At 34.0% G+C, this 24,121-nt stretch overlaps 1 protein-coding gene across 2 annotated transcripts in view; it reads right to left on the bottom strand.

The window, feature by feature from the left end:
* The window catches only part of KHDRBS2 (KH RNA binding domain containing, signal transduction associated 2), a 577,858-nt gene that overhangs the window by 457,726 nt on the left and 96,011 nt on the right, over nucleotides 1–24,121 (bottom strand). For both annotated transcript variants that reach the window (XR_008382612.1, XM_053603566.1), the window contains exon 2: nucleotides 15,259–15,386. Coding sequence is in view for 1 of the 2 variants with exons in the window: in XM_053603566.1 (XP_053459541.1) it covers nucleotides 15,259–15,386 (128 nt within the window). In the remaining variant the exon portion in view is untranslated. The remainder of the gene's footprint in view (nucleotides 1–15,258; nucleotides 15,387–24,121) is intronic.

Below are 24,121 nucleotides of genomic sequence, written 5' to 3'. Positions count from 1 at the left end.
TTACTTCTCTAAGTGTGAGGCCCCAGGTTAAAAGACTGCTTTATGATGTTTTAAAGTTAGTTTTAGACTATGCTCTTCATTTAAGGATTATATCTACTCATAAATCAGAAATAGAAAGTGTATTACTTTTTCATTAAAAAAAACCTTTTAATCTGGTTTTTAAGTTCATAATAGGTTTTAATGGGTTTTGAGGTCATGTGTGGGGGTTACATTTTCTATTATATGTTTTAAGATGTAATTTGCTTGAATTATAAAAATAGAACCATTCAGTGTAATGAGGTAAAGACAATAAGCAATGACATTAGAAAGGTTAGATATGAATATTGAATTGCTCATTTCCTAATGATATGATTTTAGCAAGTCATTTCTTCTGAGAATCAGTTCCCTTGTACATAAAATGGAAAGGATAATATAAAGATTTCTGTGACAATCAAATGAGTCAATACATGGAGAAACTACAAGGTATCTGATATATAGACAATAGTCAATAATCCTTCGTTTTTCTTTTTTATTTCTCCACACTAGGAAAAAAATTTCTATACAAAACCAATTTTTTCTATTTTAATGCTTTCCCTTAGACTTACTATTTAAAAATATTCCTGTTACTAGAAAAATAACCTGTTAATAATTACTAATGTAAACAGCACAAAAACCTGCAACAAAAAGGGATCTCCTTTTTGCTTCTAGTTACCTTACACGTATCTTTCTCTGTTATTCACTCGACAATAACTTTATGTTCAAATACATAATTTCTAAATAAATTTCTAGATATGCCACTGCTTTCAAAAGTCTGTGCCTGTGTGATACCAAACTGTTTTCCAAAATGGTTGAATCGATATACTCTGAGCAATAGCTTACACAGTGTAATTTCCCACATAGTCTAAAACCATTCTTGGTTACAATCAAATTTTTTTCTATCTGACAGAGAACAGTAAAATTTCAAATTCATCTTAACTTACATTTTTACAATAAATGAAATGCTGGTATTACCAATTTGCTGTTATACATATGCAATAACTGTGAATATCATTAGCTACTTGTTCAATAAGAAAAATGACTTCTACTAACTATAAATTTTGTGTCACATGCTACAAATATACCTCAAATATTCATATAAGGTCAGCATTTATCTTTTATTTTTAGTAACTATCAACATTATTTTCGCTTGTACAGAAGTTTTAGATTTATACCGTAAAAGAACTTACTCACTTACTGTGGCTTCAGTGTTTTCCATATTTCTTAGAAATACTTTGCCCCAATTAAACTATATGAAATAAACAGCTCATAACTCATTCTTGAACATGTATTTATTTATTGTAACTTAATCTTAGAACTTATTCTTGTCCAATCTTTGTTGTACAGGATAAGATAGGAATCAGTCTTCCTTTTCTTTTCCCTCCCAAATCCCTCACTAGTTATCTCTTCAATACTTATTTGTTCCATGAGGAATGGAAAACTAATTTTATCAAATGCAATTTTGATTTATAAATGCAGTCAATTTATTTAAAAATTTAAAAAATACTAAATCAATCTTACATCCCTAAAATAAAGTACATTTGAGTGCAATTTATTATGTTGATAAGGTGCTTTTGAAACACATTAATAATAGTTCTGTAACATTTTTATGATCACAAAACGTATATAACACAAAATTTACCATTTTAAAGTGTGTGTGTGTATATTTTTTTTTTTAAAGACAGGTTCTGCTATGTTGCCCAGGCTAGACTCAAACTCCTAGATTCAAATAGTTCCCCAAGTCAGCTTCCTGAGTGGCTGGGTCTACAGGCGGCTTGTGCTTTTGTGAACAGCTCATTTTATTTAATTTTTCATGCACAATTCAGTGCCTTAAGTACATACACAATCTTTTGCAATGATCACCACTGCCCATTCCCAGAACTTCTTCATCATTCCCAACAGAAATGCTGCACCACTTAAACAATAATTTCCCATTATTTCTTTCCTATGGCTCCTTGTAATATCTGTTCCAGTTTCTGTCTCTATGAATTATATAATATTTGTTCTTTTTGTCTGGCTTATTTTATTTTGCATAATATGCCCAATGTTCATCCATGCTGTGGAATTCATCAGAATTCATTGCTTTTTAAGGCTGAATAATCTTCCACTGTACATTCAGTAGAACCTCTGTAACTTGACCACTCAAGGCAGTGTAACAAACTGGTCAAAATACGGAAGTGGTAAATATAAGGAATGAAGCCTACTCTACTGCTATGTACATGTGGGGTATGTCAGGCCTCTGAAAATTAGGTCAACTTATCACAGTGGTTAATGTAGGGAGCTGGTCAACTAAGGAGGTCAACTATACTGTATGTGTGACATTTTATTTATATATTCAACTGTTTAGGATATATAGACTATTTCCCCTTCTAAGCTATTGTGAATGATGCTGCTATGAACATTGGGGTTCAACATTTGGTAATATTTTAAAGTTTTATTCTGAAATTTATAATTGAGATTGTTCTAGAGTTTTATTGATATTTTCATGAAATCCTTCAAAACATACATTTTTAATAACATTGTTTACAAAATGGTATAAATCTCCACATACTATACAAATTTGTTTTTATAATGGCTTACATTAGAAAAAAAAAAAGTCCTTCCTCTTTTTACATGAATATAAATGTCTTTTAAAAAGTTGGTTGCTCTCTTGTCCTCACTTAATAAAAGTAATAATAATCTTTTATCTAGATATTTCAGGGAAAATTTTTATTATCATTTTTAGGGAAAGTTTGTTTGTCTGCTAATCTCATACTATTTGAATTTACATAAAAATCACTTGCTCCCACATGTTCAGGAAATTTTTCGAAATTAATAATAAAATGGGAATCCATTTAGTTGGTTAGTTGGTAATGTAATGTCTGTTGATGTTAATAATTATCTATTTTTTCTTTTCTGGTCTCTCTCTCTCTTTTTGAATTAAATCATAGCTGTGTATATTAATGCACATGGGGTATGATTTAATTGTACATGGGGTACAATGTGCTGGTTTTATATACAATTTGAAATGTTTTCATCACACTGGTTAACATAGCCTTCACAGCATTTTCTTAGTTATTGTGTTAAGACATTTATATTCTACACCTAGTAAATTTCACATGTACCCTTGTAAGATGCACCGTAGATGTGGTCCCACCAATTACCCTCCCTCCACCCATCCACCCTTCTGCCCTCCCCACCCTCTCCTCTTTCCCCTTCTCCTTGGGCTATAATTGGGTTATAGCTTTCATAAGAAAGCTATAAATTGGTTTCATAGTAAGACTGAATACATTGGATACTTTTTCTTCCATCTTTTTTGGTTTCTTAAAGATTTGTCTACTTAAAAAGCCACACCTACTTACTATAACAGCAAAAGAAATAACAGAAAGACCATATGTTTAGTGATAAGTGTAGAGAAAACTTTGAAGAATTACCGCTTCAAATGAACTAAAGATAAGAAAGAACGACAAGGTGGTAGAGAAGTATCTGAGATGGAAAATTCTTTCACTCTCATTAGACCCTAAAGTAAGAGTACAGGATAGGAGACATCTCAAAAGGCACTTGCATTTTTGTATACTTCGAATTAGTTTTCTGTTTTCCAGTTAAGAGTAAATCTGAAAATAAGAAGCAATCCTCCTTACAAAGTTGAAACACTATTAGCATGAGGTCTGAGCAATGAGTAAGGCAGTTGGGGTAGAATGCAAACAACTGGTTGAAGAACATTGAAAATCCTGTAGACACAGAAAAGAAGGAGAGTTTGTTACGATTTCAGAAAATTCAAGGACATATTTTGCAAAGATATTCTGAGTTCACAAAAGTTATGTTGAGAATCGAAGTACACATAATTCAGAATTGGGAATGCATGAGTCAATGTGAGTTAGTGATAGAGAAATTGAAAACATTCAAAATAGGAAAAATAATATGTGAAGTACATGGGCCTTAATTAAAAGAAAGGATAAGTACCAGACACAATATTAATACCATTGCAAATTTCTAAATTTTGATAGAACACAGGGTTATTTCACACGGCATTCTGCTAGAAAGAGAAAAATCTACAGCATTTTGAATGTTTTTTCCTCATATAAAAAATGTGACTCCGCGTGTCCCTTCACTTTCTCAACTGAGATTTCAGTTCACTACCAAGGGACTAGAAATCTGATATGAATAAAACTAAAATCACACAGCCTGTCAAATCCACTCTTCTATTTACTTTGGAAAACCAAAAACAATGCTGTGCAGTGGTCTCTGTCTGCTGAAAATAAAACAGGTTTAGGTTATAACCTACACAGTAGCTCCTGAAAAACCATATTGCTTACAAAAAATTTTTTTTTCATTGTAAGAGGTTATGACTGGCTTTGAAATTTGGTCATAGTTTCCATATTCAGGAACTATTCTCAGATGATCATATAATTACTGAAAAATGAGAAATAACATGCATCATGGATTGGGATTTCAGTACTTTGTCTCTTGAAGTATAAGAAGCAAAGCAAACGCAATCTCTGTAGGACGCAATTGCAGGCGAGACTACTTTGTACTTCCAACTAGGCACAGAAGGCGGCACTTCTCTCTGGGAGAGAGAAGGATAAGAAATACAGGGCAGGTAAGATGGTTTGGAATATATTTTGGAACTTTAATTTTATGCATTAATTTATATAAGAAACTGATATGAAAACCAGCACAGGGGCAGGTGGCTGCATTTGATCTTTAAAAAGGCCAAATTGGGGGCAGATTTACACTCCTGGCAATATATTACTTTAAAAAGTTGGCAGTAATTCAAGGTGAGAAATATAAAGTTGGCCTGGGGAAAATTTAATTGAAGAAAAGGTCTGATGCATTTCAGTGGCTTCTGAAAGCACATCAAAAAGGTATTCTTAGAAGGGATTGAGAGGATGAATTGCTCAGGTGAACAAATAGGAACAGTAGTAAACAACAAGTTGATACCCTCCTGCAAGCTCGGTAGCACTTTTCCAGTCTCTAAGACCGTCTCTTTTTATAAGGAATACCTTGTGATAGGAATTCCTTTCGTATGACCAACAGCAACAAAATATAACACAGCCTCTGCCACTTACACATATCTTAGTTTCAGGACCCTAAAAGACACTTGTCTCTTGCAGCTCAAGAAAATATGGAATTCTTACCATTCAACTAAGGATGAAAATTGTCTTCACTGACACCAAATTTATACCCCAAGTTATGGTATTTAAAAATTATTATTATTATTATTCTTTTGCAGTTTTGGCTGGAGCCAGGCTTGAAATTGCTAACCCTGGTATACGGGGTCGGCCCTCCATGTCACCACTGAAGCATAATGTAATTTTGGAGACATTTCAAACTGCAACTGAACTCAACACACATAGTTCCAGCTCAATATACAAATCCAGGACCAAGTTTCCATGTGCATAGGCAGCAACAATGAATTTCAACCATGGCTTACTTGAGAGAGACAGTCAAATGACTTTGACGATAATATACATAACAGTTGGAGATGTTAATATTTGAAAAATGGTGTGCTAGACTATGAAATATATATATGGATTTGTAAAGAAAGAGCTAATATTAAAGATAGTGCATGTCTCTCCAGGGTCTTCTACATTAAATCTCTTAGGAAAATAGAGAAACACGTTTATTCACGTTATCTCTTCAGAGGCTTAACTGTCAAGAAATAATTACTCTGACTCTGAAATATTTGAATATACAAACAATAGATGGACTTCTATTTCTCTATTTTTCTTTTGAAGAATAAATTTTATTGTGTTTATTTAGAGTACAAAACATGATGTTATGGGATACAAGTAAAAAGTTACAATACTGAAGCAAATGAACATATCCAACCACCTGACATAGTGACCTATTTTTTGTTTGTGTTTGCAAGAGCAGCCAAAATACACTCATTTTGTATGAATCTCTGATACATCTCTATTAATCTTATTAAAACATAAAAACAAATATGGAGAGTTGTTCATTCAAATAATTTAATGATAGTGCATGTTTTCCTCCAAATTAAATCATTAAACATAAAACATGGGAGCCAGATGAATCATTCTTAAAGTGCTTGAACAGCATTCTTACAGCTTCTATAATTTAAAATCTTAAACTTTAAATTCCTTGTAGTATTCAACTAAGTCAGCAAATTAACTTGAAGTTGGAAACTAATTGAAACAAAATCTATCCCAAAAAGGTCATGTAGTAAAGTTGTGATAAGGTCAATTCTCCAAGAATTCCCATAGTTATTTATTGCCCTTTGTTTGAGAGGACTGTGTCATCACCACATTAATTACTGCTTCAAACAGCAGGTATCAAGGGAAAAGATGGTTCTGAGGGAATGTTTTAGGAAACAGGTCTTTCCTAGTGAGTCCCCTTGAGGAATAAAATCACTTTTTATTATAAAAGATTAAACTTTAAATCCATAAACACTGTCGTACTCTGTTAAACAGCTCATAGCATCACACCACATGATGCATTTTACAGCTCATCACTGTACATCAAATACACATCAGGTTTTGGAATAACATATTTATTCTATCTCATCAGTATTTTCCTAACAAGTGGGCAGCATACACTCAGCGAGATAGAATCACAGTTTTTAAATAAAACATTGTTTGGCTTCAAAATATTATATAAGTTCATTTTCAAACGATTATAATTTTATTTTAATATAAAAACAAAAAAAAATAAGTAGATCAACATTGATAGGTGACTCTGGTCTGTTTCTCAGAATTCCACTCTATTTGTAAAAGGGGCTCTAAAGTTCTCTTAAGTGTAGTAATCAGATGAAATGAACAATACTTTAAAAATTAAAAAATTTGGAAGGCTATTCATCAATTAAATAAATGGCAAATTTTCTCAAACATGAATTATTATATGAGACTATTCCATACATGGCTATGTCAATCATTAAAAGCTATAATTTTCACAACTTCCAAATTTTACATGAAAAATACAAATATGTGAGCATGATCAGTTGAGTTAAAAATGGAATGGATTACAAAAAAGTAAGAATCTAAAACAACAACTGCACAAAATATCTCCATCTATGCAGGGGTGTCCAATCTGTGCCAAAAGTGCCACTTGCAGATTATATGAGGACTGTTTTGCTTATCTGTGGCATCAACTACCATGAAAAATATGTGCGAGCTTTTTCTTTTGCTCATCAGCTTTCTTTAGTGTTTGTGTATTTAATGTAGGTCCCTACACAACTTTTATTTTTCAAATGTAAGGCAGAAAAGAGAAACGATTGGTCTTTAATTAAGATATGACCTTGAGCAATTCATCATCATCCAGTCGCATCATCTGTAAAATCAGTTTTATATGTAATTTCTAAGAGTAGTCTCAGCCTAACTATTCTTTGATTTTAAAAAATTCTAAATGCTACAATTTTCCAGTGATCCATGGATTTCTGCAATAAGAACAGTAGTTTTTGTTGTTTGAACATAGACTCACGAGTTGTGAAACAAAAATTCACACAAAAATTTCATACACGTACCCATTATTACAAGTGAGTTTTATATCTTCCATTTTTTATCCACATTAGTGTTGGTTTTTTTTTTTTTTCATTCAGATTGATTAAATGCCTTTATCAATTCTCTCAGCCTCTGCTCGTCTGAGAAAAGTTTTATCTCTCCTTCATAATTGAAGGATAACTATGCAGGATACTGCATTCTTGGATGACAGGTTTTTTGTTTGTTTGTTGGTTTTTTCTTTTAGCACAGAAAATGTTGTTTGATCCCTTCCTGGACTGTTGGGGTTCTGTTGAGAAGACTGTTGCAGGCTTACCTGGAGCTACTTCATATGTTATTTGCTTCTTTTCCTACATGCTTCTTTCAGAATCCTCTCTTGGTCCTTGATCTCTGAGAGTTTGATTATTAGATACCTTCGGGTAATCTTAAGGGGATAGAATATGTTCCGTTTCTCTGACCCACCTATACCTAGATATTTACATCTTTCTCAAGCTTTGGAATGTTTTCTGTTATGTCTTTGAATAAGCTTCTTATCCCTTGCTCTTGCTCAAATCCTTCTTGAACATCAAAAAGTCTTAGATTTGGACTTTAGAGTTTATTTTTTTATAAACTTTATTATAGGCAATTTTTATCGTTTTTCATTCTTTCTTTGTTTTTCTTTTCTGACTGTATTTTCAAATAACTTGTATTTGAGCTCACTGATTCTTTACACATTACACTGTTAAAATCCTCTAATAATTCCTTTTGGTTCAGCAAATATTTTTCTCAGTTCTAATATTTTTGTTTATTTTTCATTATGATTTTGATCTCTTTATTACTTTTATCTGATAAATTTCTGAATAGCTTCTCTGTGTTACCTTGGAGGTCACTGAGTTTTCTTAAAACTGCAGTTTTGAATTCTTGTTCAGAGAGCTTACATATTGCCACCTTGTTCATGTCAGTTACTGGTTCCTTATGATGTCCATTTCAGGTCATAGTCCCCTATTTGTTGCTGTTTCTCATGGATATATCTATATCTTTTCATGGGGCAAACTCAAAATATTCTAATAGTGTTATTATGGCATACAATTCACTCACAACTCCAGTATGCAGCCCAGTAGACATCTATCAAAAACAAATATAACAGGTATAGCAATATGTTAAGAGATAGGTAATAAAAATTAGGTAAATTTAGATAAATAAAAGTAAAAATGGGGGGCATGAAAGTAAAGTGAAATTTTTTTTTCTTTGTTTCCATTGTTTCTCTGTGGTCTACGATATGTTATAATCTCTCTAAAAAACTTGTCATATCTATAACATGTTTTTTGTAAGCTACTGGATAACAACAATGCAAAAACGCATAACAGATTCACTTAAAATAAACAGCAACAAATTTAAAACATACTACTAGAGAAAATAATTTAATCACAAAGGAAGGGAAAGAAAAAAATGAAGAAAAGAAAACAAAGATTTGACCGGGCACTAGCACTCTGGGAGGCTGAGGTGGGTGGATTGCTGGAGCTCAAGGGTTCTAGACAAGCCTGAGCAAAAGCAAGGCCCCCATCTCTACTAAAAATAGAAAAACTGAGGCAAGAGGATTGCTTGAGCCCAAGAGTTGCATGTTTCTGTGAGCTATAATGCCACAGCACTCGGCGCTCTACTCAGGACAACTGCTTACAACTTTGTCTCAAAAAAAAAAAAAAAAATGAAAAAGAAAAGAAAAGAATGAAAAAGAAAACAAAGTTAAAAAACAAGCAGAAAATAAGCAACAAAATGCAAGCAATTAACTACCTACTTACCATTAATAACAGTGATGTAAATGAACTTAATTCTCTAATTATGGGGCGTAATGGGTAAAGAGACAAGATCCAGGCTTGGCACAGTGCTTCACGCCTGTAATCCCAGCACCTGGGAGGCCAAGGCGGGTGGATTGCCTGAGCTCATAGGTTCAAGACCAGCCTGAGCAAGAGAGAAATCCTGCCTCTAAAAATAACCCATTGTTATGGAATGCACCTGTAGTCCCAGCTACTCAGGAGGCTGAGGCAAGAGAATCACTTGAGCCCAAGAGATGGAGGTTGGTGTGAGCTATGATGCCACAGCACTCTACCAAGGTGACAAAATGAGACTATCTTAAAATAAAAACAAAAACACAAAACTATATGCTACCTACAAGACATTTCACCACAAAGACATACAGAAACTGAAAGTAAAGAGGTAGAAAAGATATGCCATACAATTACAAATCAAATAAGTACAGGAATAGCTAAACTTACACCAGAGAAAATGGACTATAAATCAAAAATGATAAAAAAGAGAAAGGTTACTATCTAGTCACTGTATCTAGGGTCATTTCAGAAAAAGGATATAAAAATTACAAATATCTATGCACCCAGCAGCAGAACTCCCAAGTATACAAACGTCAATAGATGAGAGACAGTGAGAGACAGACTGTACAGTACAACGACAGTACGGGACTTTCAACACCTCAGGTTCAGGAATGAAAGATTTCCCAGATAGAAAATCGAAAACAAAGCATCAGTATTAAACTATATACCAGATCTACTAGGCCTAACTGAGAATTACAGAACATTTCACCCAGCCTTCAGGGACAGGTCCACATTGGCAGTAGCCTACCACAGGAAAGAGGAAAGACCGGAAATGAGGAGGCCAGTGACCCACTAGAACCACAACCACAGCAGGAACTTGAGTTTGGGGGCTTTTCCCACCCAGGAGCATGTGCAGAAGCTAGGAGCTCATGATCAAAGTAAACTTTCCCTCCTGAGCATGGTAAAAATCCCACCCTCCCACACCATGACTGTTTACAAATATCACGAATATTCCACTCCCAGCTTAACTTGAAATTGGGGAACCAATATAAAAAGGAGAAACTTCATTATGTTCAGCATCTTCTCCACCTGCAGAGGCAGACCCCTTCCACTCTCTCTCAGGAATGTACTTTCACTTTGTTGTTTTTCTTTTTTTTTTTTAATTAAACGTTATTTATTTATTTATTTAATTTTATTTTATTTTTATTAAATCATAGCTATGTACCTTGATATGATCATGGGGCATCATTCACTAGCTTCACAGACCGTTTGACACACTTTCATCACACTGGTTAACATAGCCTTCCTGGCATTCTCTCAGTTACTGTGCCAAGTCACTTACATTCCACATTTACCAAGTTTCACATATACCCTTGTAAGATGCACCACTGGTATAATCCCACCAATCCCCTTCCCTCTACCCCTCTCCCCCCACCTTTCTCCCTTCCCCCTATTCTTAGGTTGTAACTGGGTTATAGCTTTCATGTGAAAACACTAAATTAGTTTCATAGTAGGACTGAGTACATTGGGTACTTTTTCTTCCATTCTTAAGATACTTTACTAAGAAGAATATGTTCCAGCTCCATCCATGTAAACATGAAAGAGGTAAAGTCTCTATCTTTCTTTAAGGCTGCATAATATTCCATGGTGTACATATACCACAATTTATTAATCCATTCGTGGATCGATGGGCACTTGGGCATTCAATCCTGTAATCCCTTTACTGGGTATATACCCAGAAGACCAAAAATCACATCATAACAAAGATATTTGTACCAGAATGTTTATTGCAGCCCTATTCATAATTACTAAGTCATGGAAAAAGCCCAAGTGTACTTTCACTTTGTAAACCTTCCTCTTTTGTGCAGTAAAGGATTCGAGTATGGAATTGCTTCCCTTCTGTTCTCAATGTGTCACACTGGCCCCATTTGTCATTCTTCCAAACAAGGAATCAAAGAAACAAGATATCTCTCCAACCAATCCTGACATAATTGCTGCAGAATACACATTCTTTTTATCAGCACAGGGAATATTCTCCAGAATAGACCACATCGCAAGCCATAAAAATGGATGAACAAATAAAAAAAAAGGAGAAATCCGATCAAGTAGCTTTTCTGACTTTGATTAATTAAAACTACAAATTAGTATAAAGAGGGAACTCACAAACTTCATAAACATATAAAAATTAACACTATCCTGAACAATCAAGGGTCAATGAAGAAATTAAGATGAAAATAAAAACATTTCTTGAAACAAATGAAAATGGAATTTCATAATCTATGAAATTTAGAAAAAGCAGTGCTAGGATGTCTATGGTAACAAATGCCTATACCAAAAAAGTAGACTTTAAATAACCTAATCATGTACCTCAAGGAACTAGAAAAGCAAGAAAAAACAAACTCAAAGTAGTAGAAAGCAAGAAATAAAGATCAGAGCAAAAGTAAATTAAATTTGAGACTGAAATACAGAGAAAAATTATTAGAAAATATTAATATTTGTTTTTTTAAAAGACAAAATTGTCAAACCTCTTGCTAGACTAAGAAAAACAGAAAAGAACCTAAAATTATATAAATATGAAATGAAAAAGGTAAACTAAAAACATCTGGCCACAGAAATACCAAGAATTATTATAGACAATAATGAACAATTATATCCCAACAAATTGGAAAACCTAGAAGAAATGGATAAATTCCTGGATACAAAGAGCTCTCCAGAATTATGAAAAACAAAAAAATCTCAATAAATAATTAACGAGTAATAAAACTGAAGCCCTAATAAAAGTATCCCTTCAAAGAAAATCCCAGGACCTGATTACTTCACTGCTGAATTCTACCGACCATTTAAAGAGGAATTAATACCAATTTTACTGCAACTCTTCAAAAATATTTTTAAAAAAGAGAATACTTTCAAATGCATTCTACGAGGACAGCATTATCCTGACAAAAAAACAGATAAGGGCACAACAAATAAAGAAAATTGCAGGCCAGTATCAATGATGAGCATAGATGCAAAAATCCTCAGCAAAATACTATCAAAGCAAATCCAACAACAAATTAAAAAGATCATTCGCCAGGGTTAAATGAGATTCATCAGGGATGCAATCATGTTTCAACATAAACAAATCAATAAGCCTTATATTTCATATCAACAGAACTGAGAACAAAAACCATATGATCATTTCCATAGATACAAAAAAAAAAAACATTTGGAAATATTCAATATCCATTTATGATAAACACTCCCATCAAACTAAAAAAATAGCAAAGGTCATATGTGACAATCCCATATCTAATACTGTACTGAACAGGGAAAAATCAAAGGCCTTTCCCCTAAAATCTGAAACAAGGCAAAGATGCCCACTTTCATCACTTTTATTCAACATAATGTTGCAATGAACAGAAAGGCAACAGAAAGTACAAAAGGGAAAGAAATAAAGGGCATCTAAATTAGAAAGGAAGAAATCAAATTGACTTGTTTGCAGACAGTATGATCTGTTCCTTACAAAAATGTAAAGATTCCACCAAAAAACTATTAGAAATTATAAATGAATTCAGTAAAGTTGCGGGATACAAAATTTGACATATAAAAATCAGTAGCCTTTATGTACTTCAACTATGAGCAATTTGAAAAAAGAAATCAAGAAAGCAATCCATTTATTATAGCTGCAAAAATATAAAATACTTGGAAATCATTTTAATCAAGGAAGTTAAAAAAAACTATACAAGGAAAACTACAAAATGCTGCTGAAAGAAATGAAGAGGACAAAAAAAAAAGATATTCTATGCTTACGGTTTGAAATAACAGATACTGTCAAAATGATATACTAACCAAAGCAATTATCAGATTCATTGAAATCTATATCAAAATATGAAAGAAAGACATTCTTCAAAGAAATAGAAAAAAAAATTCCAAAAATTTATATAGAAACACAAAAGATTCTGAGCAAAAATAATAAAGCTGGAAGCATCACACTACCTGACTTAATTTACTACAAACGTATGGCAACCACATCAGTATGGCATTGACTTAAAAACAGACACATAGATCATTGAACGTGAATATAAACCCCAGATATAAAACCACAGATTTACAACCAACTCTTCATCAACAAAGGCACAAAGAATATACAATGGGGAAAAGTCAGACTATTCAATAAATAGTATTGGGAAAACTGGATAAACTAGATACAGAAAAACAAAACTGGACATATCTAGTATCTCTCGCTATAAACAAAAGTCAAATCAAAATAGATTAAAGACTTAACTGTAAGACCTGAAAATATGAAACAACTAGAAGAAAAAACATTGAGGAAATGCCGCAGAACACTGATAAATCAGTGGAGAGACTACGGTTTTCAATAATATAGAGTATATTTCAAAATAGCTAGAGGAAATAATTCAACTGTTCCTAGTATAAAGAAAAATATTTAATGTACCAAATATTTAATATCCCAAGCACATTGTTTTTATAATGGAAAATGATATATTAAATTATCCCAAATAACCTCAATCTATGTACATCTATTTATTATACATCAATGAAATAAATTAAATAATTGACACCATAGAATATGTTTATTTCAATACTTGTCATTGTGAATCAAATACAGATTCTAGTAATACTTAGTTTAAAACCACTCAAACTAGAAGTTGAAGAGTCACCAGGACTTTAAATGTCTTCGGTACCTGGTCAGACCCCTAGAACCGCATTTTATAGGAAGCAGATTCTGAGTCTGTCATTGGCTTTCCTGTATCCAGAGAATAGACAAGTACTAATCTGAGAAGCAGTATCAATCTATATCATATTTAAATTTATAATTTAAGGAAATAATCTTTGATTCAAGACTATAACTGGCTAATTAATCAAGTTCCATAAAAAGGACACATTTTTCTTAATATTTGAACTATATTTCTCCAAGATCTTTCTACCATATTTCACTGATATATACAATTTCCATGTACATTTCTAGGACTTCTCAATTTAATATTGGCAATAACATAATTATAAAGTAAATCTAATAATGTCTATTTCAAAAACATGTATGATGTACCTATTAAAAATGTTCCTTTATTGCTACAGAGTATGTCTAACTGAAAAGAAAACAAAAAAAGAAAATGGCACGCCCAGAAAACCTCATCTGAAAATCTACTGGGTTGTAACAACTTTATCCCTGTTTTACATAATTAGAAGCAAAACATTCTAGCTAATTATATTTACTAGAATTTATCACATTGAAAGACAATTGGTAAACTAGAGCACTTATTTCTGTAATCTTTATTATTAAGATAATTATATGGTCCTTGCTTCAGATTCACTATTTAGAAAACAAATTATCAGCCTGAATCTTTTGAGTTTCCATTTTAGCTTTTTCATTTATTTGGAAAAAAAAAAAAAAGAAAAACTCTTTTACCCATAGAAATTTCTGAATATAATGGATGAAACCATGTCACTGAATGCTATATTTTATAACCAATGACCTACTAGCAAAAAAGTAAAGAGAGATACTAGTACACTAAGAATATCATAATTATTTTTATAAATATCTTGAATATCCAAAGCTAGAGGTTATAATCCAAAAATCTAATAAACATCACATTGCTTTCCTAGTTATAATAATTCTCTGCTGTTTGGCCAATGTTATATATTTAGTATAATTAATTCTAACCCCCTCTATAAGAATATACATTTTAAAATGAACCAAAACATAATCAAGTGGGTGTGCATGTTTAGACACATCGGTGATTCATTTATATGTTAAACAAACGATTAAAATATCTTATTATGTTTCCCACATTCAGAGAAGAAAAATGCTGTACCTTTTCTGGAAAATTTCCCTTATTATCAAACCTTAAAAGAATGTTTCTTTCTTTATGTCAGTATCATGAGTTTGTGTATACTTACATAATGAGGCTTTAAACAGTTATTTTATAAAAGGCAAAGAATAAGTCTTATTTACATCATTTTTTCTTAATCCTATGAGAACAAAGTACAAATTATAGTACCTTTGGGTATTGTTTGACGGGAATTAATACTCTTTCTGAGAGCTTTATGTTTTTGTTGCTGATGACATCAAGATATTTTTTTTCTTCATCTTCCTTTTTTCCATCAGAACCTTGAAATTTTTCAATTTCTGAAAAAAAAAAACACAAGGAAAAAATAAGTGAAATGAAAAGAATGGTCAACAGAAACATACTGTTAATATTACTCCTCTTTCCAAAGAGGATCTTAAAAATTCTTGATACAAGTCCCGAAACAGCATTTTGTTAACAGCTGTGTGACTGCTGTTACTATATATAAGATGACCTCTGTCAACTAAAATTCAAAAGTGATAATTAAAGATGTGACTGTATTTTCTGCCATATATATGATAATTCAATTATTTTTAACAACTTCAAACAAAATTTAAGGAAAAATATGTCCTTTGACTATTTAAAATATCTAAGCAAACACAACTTTCCCAGGAGCAATGAGTAGCATAAAATACATTGTGAGGTTATATGTTTTATTTTTATTCAGAATTATTGTTTAGAAAATAAAAATAATTAAAAATTTGAGTAATCCGGTTCTCCAAAATAAATGTAAAAAGAAACTACATGGTATTTTATATTCTAACCAAACTCGAAAGCAATTTAAAGGGGACCACAGTAAAGTCATATAAAATATTAAAGCTATTAATGCTATCATAATATATTCATCAATATGAAATTATCTTTCTAGATGCCTGAGAGGAACCACAGTAAAACCTCCATAGCTGATCGCTTCCTTAAGTTGATGTAATTTTCGTAGACTGGACACATGCCACATTAGAGTAGGCCTAGTTCCTTATGTTGATCATCTCCATATGTTGATCACTTTGTTACAATCCCTTGGGTGATCAACTTACAGGGATTCTACTGTATTAGATTTGATCTATTGGAATATAAACAAAATGAATATTTTGAACATATATATACAATGCATCCATTTCTTCATTTTCAAATTAATTTATCCCATAAACATTTTCAAACTTCTACTACTATGGAGAAGTTTTTTTTCCCTTCACAACAGAAAACAGTCTCTGCTTTTATGGCATTTATATTCTAATGCAGAAAATTAATAATGAGAAAAGGAATGTATGTGCACAAACATATTTATGGGTGGAAGCGCAGAATAAATTCAATATAGCTATTAATATAAAGGAAGCTCGAGTCCAGGGTGGGACTATTATTTTAATTTGTAGGGTGATTTTTCAGCAAGCCCTGAATTATGAGAAAGAGTAAACCATGAGAACATTGAGAAGCAGAATTTAACAGTGTGAGGCAACAAACGTCACTTGCTCTTGGGAACAGTAAGAAGTAAGAAAGCCGATGTGGAGGAAGAACCAAATTTAGAGAAAAGGCTTGGTGGACGGTTATGGGACAGATCATGTAGGAGACTGGGGGTTATATGACGTTTTCTGTTTTTTATTGTGAATATAATGGGGAGCTACTGGACTGCACTGGGGGTGGGGAGAAAGTCAGCCATGATTCTTATCTGTAAAGATTTTATACAATATACAAAATGAATCACAGGGAAAGATAAGCAAACAAAAAAACTGCACTGGGGTGCAAACAACCATGTTTGCTTGAAAAATGATGTTGACTTGGATTAACAAGGAGGAAAGAAATGTTAGAAGAATGTACAGTTACAACCAAAATCACTTCGTAAAATCCACTATGTAAACAAGATGTCAGAAGATTATTATAAATTCATTTTGCTAACAGTTTCATGTTTATTGAACAGTTATTATTCCCATAAAATCATCTGTAAATGGTTTTTTCTTTTCTTGCTCTTGGTCAATTGCACTGTTTCAAAACACTAAGGTATAAATATGATAAGTTTTTTTCTTTTACTTTTGTTATGGATAGAACAAAAGCATTATAGTTCAGTTATTTTGAAGTAGATAAAAGTTGATGAGAGTCATCAAGTTTGAAAATTTTTAATGCAAATTAATTTATATTACAATTTAAAACAATTATTTTTATTTCTTTTTCTTTTTTTTTATCGAATCATAGCTGTGTACATTGATATGATCATGGGGCATCATTCACTAGCTTCACAGACCATTTGACACACTTTCATCACACTGGTTAACATAGCCTTCCGAGGTGGGTGGAGGGAAGGGGATTGGTGGGATTACACCAGCGGTGCATCTTACAAGGATATATGTGAAACTTGGTAAATGTGGAATGTAAAACAATTATTTTTAAAAGGTCTGTTTACTTTGAAAGATAAGAGGAATACTATATTATATGGAATAGTTTTCTTTTTTGTTATTGTATTTTTAAATAACATCTCCAAAAATGATTTTACACAGCTTCCAGAAAAATCCCTCCAACATTCTGGGCAGTAAAATTTTAGCATACTATTTAATTGGGCCGTGTGGCATTTAAAACAGTCTTTTTTGAAGTAATATTACATTGTTTACCAGGTAGTGTGTCTGAGTAAAAGGTAAACTGCATTGTTTGTACAGACTCATTTATAAACATTTTATCAGTCATATGGTATAATTTTTCTATGGATAAATATCTTAAAATGAACTGAATTGTTTGAAAAGACTTACAAGCCTATAATTTCTACCTGGCATGATGGCCTCATCTTGCTACATTCCCACTCCAAAGTACTAAGTCACTTTCACTGACGAGCACTCTTTATTCCAAACTTTCAGTTCCTCATATAATTACTATAATCAGAGCTATGGTGGCTACAAAGAAAACATATTCATTATGTCTTACAGTACTAACTATGAACTTTGGATGACTGCCCAATGGGTATAGATGGATATCTAGTTTGCTGAGGCACTGCAGATGACTCAATTCCAATCTATTATATGTATGGCTTCTCCCATGTTATTTGTTATGAAAAGAAATTGAACGTGGGTGGTGCCTGTGGCTCAAAGGAGTAGGGTGCTGACCCCATATGCCAGAGGTGGCAGTTTAAACCCAGCCCCAGCCAAAAACTGCAAAAAGAAAAAAAAAGAAGAAGAAGAAAGAAAGAAATTGAACGTGTCTACCATTATTTGCTTTCCACAAAACTGCTACCTTAGGCTTTTTTTTACATGTTTACAATTCAATCAACATATGATTAATTCTAATAACTTTCCCATCAAGAAATGGAACTGACTGAAAATAACATTTCCATTGTTCTTTCTGGTTATTTCCATAATTTTTGTTTGAAATTTTTATTTCTTATGTCCTCCTGACACTTTGAGGGAGTTATCTTGTCTTCCCTGACATATCTACATGATTAACAGCTCAATAGCTGTATTTGTCAAATCCATAGTCACATAATGGTATACTATACGCCAAACTTGACTAATTAAAAAGCCAAAGAAAACCAATTTATACAGCACCTTTCCTATTAAAATTTTCAGTTTAAAATATATCTTATTTATTCAATAATTAAGGTACATGGAAATTAATCTTTGTGGAACATTTAAACAATACAGGTACAATAAAAATTCACAGACATCCACAGCATGATTAACAAACAAAAAACTGAATGGTATTGTTGTAAAGGCATTGAGTCATTTTTCTATACTTGTTTATATATTATCTAATTAAATTTGGTGATCATATTATTAGAAAAATATATTCAATATATTAGGAAGGTTTATCTTTTCTTGAAAAAGTGTTCAAACTACAGAGATTTTGGTTCATAATTTATGCACAGAGTGGAATTTTTGTTCATTAAGTTATGTATATACTTTAACAAAATTGATTAAACTCTGCTATTTTTCTCTACAAAATATATAAGGCACATTCCCATAAACAAAGTATGAATTGCTTCTTTTACCCTTTCTTCCAGTGGCTTAGTTTTTTAAAATTCACCTCACTCCTTTATAGAAACTAATGAAACACCTAGGATTATAAAAGGAAAATAAAAATAATGTAAACATAGAAAATACCCTCACGATCCAAGTGACAAAGGATCTATAGGAACTTTATAATAAAAATGTCGTTTTTCAAAACTCTAGAAATAGGTATTAGGAACACAGCTGGGCTCGATGTGGGTCAGCAACTGTAGGAAAATTTTAAAAGAAAATTCTGATAGTCCCAACAACCCTAGAATACAAAAATGTCAGGCAAGTACTTACACTCAAAGGAAGGAATGATCTCTCAAAGTATAAGTCTCAAAAGGTGATTAAAAAAACAATGCATAAGCCAGGACAAAACTATAAAAGCTTTAATTTATAAACAATATTGAAATAGACCATAGGGTTCACCTAATGATATGAGAAAAGAGCTCAACATACTGAGGTAGCCCAAGCACTCTAGGATATCTGAAAAAAAGAAAAACACACATACGAATTTCATTTTATAAATATGAAGGTTTCCCCTAATGGTTTCGGAAAAACTGCTTCAAGAAAAATACCAATGAAGCATGAAATAAGAAAACAACCCCAGGTAAGCAGCCTATTCCCACCAAGTAAGCACCAGCACAACTTTCTTATTTAACCACAGCAAGAGCTATAGATTGTGTTGAATCCCAAACAAGCACACTCCATAAGAAAACAAAAAACAAGAAAGGGGGGTTGGAGGGATGAACTAATTATAAAATTGGAGAAAATAAAAGCCAAAGAAAAACACATTATAACAAAGCAAAAAATGCTAACACCTAATATTTAAAAATGAGCAAAAAAAGTGAAAATGTTAAAGCTTATGAAAGAACAGAAATAGAGAAAACTTGTTGAAGAAGTAATTAAATTACAGAAGAATAAACATTTACAAGTAAAGCAAGACAAAAGTACAGAAATAGAAAAGATTTAACGACGTGATAAAATCTGCAACAAATTGTGGAATGAGAAGTTTTGAGAGATAATGACAGAGAAGACAGGCAGGAAATCCCAAAGTCTGTATTACTCCAGGTGCAGAAGATACAAAATAAAGCAGTGGACTAAAGAAACACTAAGAAGTGTAACTCAAGAACATGTCTTATAAAAGAACTGTATGCCAATGGGAATGAAGTTAGGAATACGATTAGCTCAGCTATATTATTTAAGAGAAAATGAGGAAGGAGAAGGAAAACAAAGAGGAGGAGAGGGAGGAACAAACAGTTAAGATTAGACTCCCTAGGGAGGAGAGATTAAAGATGGCGGCCGAGTAACAGCTTCCCTGCAACTGGGAACAGTGAGTCTGGGGAGACAAGACTCCAGGCATCTCTGGCCAGTGGGATCTGCCTATAATCATCCCTTTGAGGATACAGGGAGCCAGCAAGGGACTTCCGGACCCCAAGAGGAGGACAAAAACAGTGGAAAACTGGCAAGTGGCTGCGTGTGTTCAATTGACCTAATCACACCAGCAACCGTAGGTACAAGCAGCAGTGAGACTGCAAACCGGAAAGGCCTTACTGTGAACTGTTTCAGTGTTCTTGGACTTGGCACTCAGTTGAACTGCCTTGGGGAGAGCTTGAGCAGGAGTGTGGAGAACTTTGGGCATTGCCTGGGGCCCCAGACTGAGCCACTGAGCTGGGTACAGGAAGCCATTGTGAAAGAACTTTCCTGGCAAGCTCCGCCCTCAGGGTCTCAGAGCAAGGATTGGGTGGGTCAAAGTAACCTACTGACTGAGTAGCCTAAAGGCGGGGACTGAGCTGCCTTATACCCTTAATCCTTAGGGGCAGAGTGAGATGGTTTTGGCACACTGGAGCCTTGGGCTGTTGCCCTGCGTAGAGTGCCATGATGTCACAGCTCACAGCAACCTCAAACTCCTGGGCTTGGCGCCGCCCAGACCTCCATAAGAGCTGTGCAGTGACCCCCGACTGGTGACCCGCACCCACCAGGCCTCCACATTCCCTGACCAGGAACTGTGGGAGCCACACAACCCTGTATCCTCCCTCCTGTGTCCTCCCAGCTTCCACACTAGCCCATTCATCTGGACAGGAACACTGGTAGCTGTGTACCCTTTGGAGCCCTCCCTGCCTCTGCGCAGAGCTCTTCTCCCTGGCCAGAGACTGCTGGAGCCTTGGGCTCTCTGTGCCAAAGTCACTGGGCACCAGGCACTCCCAGAACCATGCGCACCACCCCCAGCTCTGTTGCTGGATCTGAGTGTGTCACAAACTGGAGCTGCTTCCACAACCAGAACTCCCTAGCTAGAACAGCCCCAGAGGAACTACACAGGGTCACTCCCTACAAAGATCCAGCAACAATAGAGTGATCCTACTGGGGTCTAATCTTGGAGAGACACCTCCCCAACTCTGAGAACAGCCAGAGGCAATGGTGAAAAACAATCATGAGGCAAAATCAACAGAAAAACTCTGGCAATATGAATAATCAGAGTAGATCAACTCCCCCAAGGATCAATGGGGCAGAAACAGCACAGGACCCTGTGTACAAACAAATAGCTGAGATGTCAGAAATTGAATTCAGGATCTGGATAGCAAATAAGATCGAATTAGAATTCCAAAAGTTATCTCAAGAATTCAATGGATTCAAAGACCAAATGACCAAAGATTTCGACACAATGAGACAAGAAGTTCCATTCCTGGGCGGCGCCTGTGGCTCAAGGAGTAGGGTGCCGGTCCCATATGCCAGAGGTGGCGGGTTCAAACCTAGCCCCAGCCAAAAACCACACACACACACACACACAAAAGAAGTTGCATTCCTCAAAGAGCTGAGAAACACAGTAGAATCCCTCAGTAACAGAATGGAGCAAGCAGAAGAAAGGATTTCTGACATTGAAGACAAAGCTTTTGAATGCTCCCAAACCCTCAAAGAAGAAGAGAAATGGAGAGCAAAAACAGACCACTCTCTCAGAGAGATCTCGGATAATTTGAAGAAAACCAATATTCATCTTATAGGGATCCCCAAAAGTGATGAAGTGGCTTCACAAGGCACAGAGTCTCTTCTCCATAAGATTATGAAGGAGAACTTTCCAGACATGCCAAGAGATTCCAAAATTCAGATAGCAGACAGTTTCAGAACTCCAGCACGACTCAACCCAAATAAGACATTCCCCAGACACATCATAATCAATTTCACTAAAGTTAATATGAAGGAGAAAATTCTGAAAGCTGCCAGACGAAAGAAAACCATTACCTACAAGGGGAAGAATATCAGAATAACTGCAGATCTCTCTGCTGAAACCTTTCAAGCTAGAAAGAGGATGGTCATTGACTTTTAATCTCCTAAAACAAAATAACTTTCAAGCCAGAATCCTGTACCCAGCTAACCTGAACTTCATTTATGACGGAGAAATTAAATACTTCAATGACATTCACATGTTGAAGAAATTTGCCACAACTAAACCAGCTCTCCAGGACATTCTTAGACCTATCCTCCATAAAGACCAACGTAATTCTCCACCACAAAAGTAAACCCACCCAAAAAATTTTTGATCCAATTCCAACTTCCACAGTCGCAAAAGGATTAAAAATGTCCACCAGTCTCTCAAAAGGCTTATCAATACTCTCAATTAATGTGAATGGTTTTAATTGTCCTCTAAAGAGGCAGGGGTTGGCGGACTGGATACAAAAACTCAAGCCAGATATCTGCTGCATCCAAGAATCGCATCTTACATTAAAAGACAGATATAGACTCAAGGTGAAGGGATGGTCATCTATATTCCAGGCAAATGGAAAGCAGAAAAAAAGCAGGCGTTGCAATCCTGTTCTCAGACACAATAGGCTTTAAACCAACCAAAATAATTAAGGATAAGGATGGACACTTCATATTTGTTAAAGGTAATACTCAATATGATGAGATCTCAATTATTAATATTTATGCACCCAACCACAACGTACCTCAATTTATAAGAGAAACTCTAACAGACATGAGCAACTCAATTTCCTCCACTTCCATAGTAGTGGGAGATTTTAACACCCCTTTAGCAGTCCTGGATAGATCCTCCAAAAAGAAGCTAAGCAAAGAAATTTTAGATTTAAACTCAACCATTCAACATCTGGACCTAACAGACATCTACAGAACATTTCATCCCCCAAAAAATGAATACACGTTCTTCTCATCAGCCCACAGAACATACTCCAAAATCGACCACATTCTAGACCACAAATCTAACCTCAGCAAATTTAAAAAATAGAAATTATTCCTTGCATCTTCTCAGACCATCATGGAATAAAAGTTGAACTAAATAACAACAGGAACCTGCATACCCATACAAAAACATAGAAGCTAAACAACCTTATGCTGAAGGATACATGGGTTATAGATGAGATTAAGAAGGAAATCACCATATTTTTGGAACAAAACAACAATCAAGACACAAATTACCAGAACCTCTGGGATACTGCAAAGGCAGTCCTAATAGGGCAATTTATAGCACTGCAAGCCTTCCTCAAGAAAATGGAAAGAGAGGAAGTCAATAACTTAATGGAACATCTCAAGCAACTGGAGAAAGAGGAACACTTCAACCCCAAACGCAGCAAGAAAAGAAATAACCAAAATCAGAGCAGCATTAAATGAAATTGAAAACAAAAGTATTATACAGCAGATCAATAAATCAAAAAGCTGGTTTTTTGAAAAGATCAATAAAATAGATAAACCTTTGGCCAACCTAACCAGGAAAAAAAGAGTAAAATCTCTAATTTCATCAATCAGAAATGGTAATGATGAAATAACAACAGACCCCTCAGAAATTCAAAAAATCCTTAACGAATACTACAAGAAACTCTACTCTCACAAATATGAAAATCTGAAAGAAATCAACCAATACCTGGAAGCACACCACCTACCAAGACTTAGCCAGAACAAAGTGGAAATGTTGAAAAGGCCTATATCAAGTTCTGAAATAGCATCAACTATACAAAATCTCCCTAAAAAGAAAAGCCCAGGACCAGATAGCTTCATGTCAGAATTCTACCAAACATTTAAAGAAGAACTAGTACCTATACTAC

The sequence above is a fragment of the Nycticebus coucang genome, chromosome 9 (genome assembly GCF_027406575.1).
Source record: "Nycticebus coucang isolate mNycCou1 chromosome 9, mNycCou1.pri, whole genome shotgun sequence".
Lineage (NCBI taxonomy): Eukaryota > Metazoa > Chordata > Mammalia > Primates > Lorisidae > Nycticebus > Nycticebus coucang.
The sequence above is the reverse complement of the archived record's forward strand: the minus strand, read 5'-3'. Positions and strand labels throughout refer to the sequence as shown.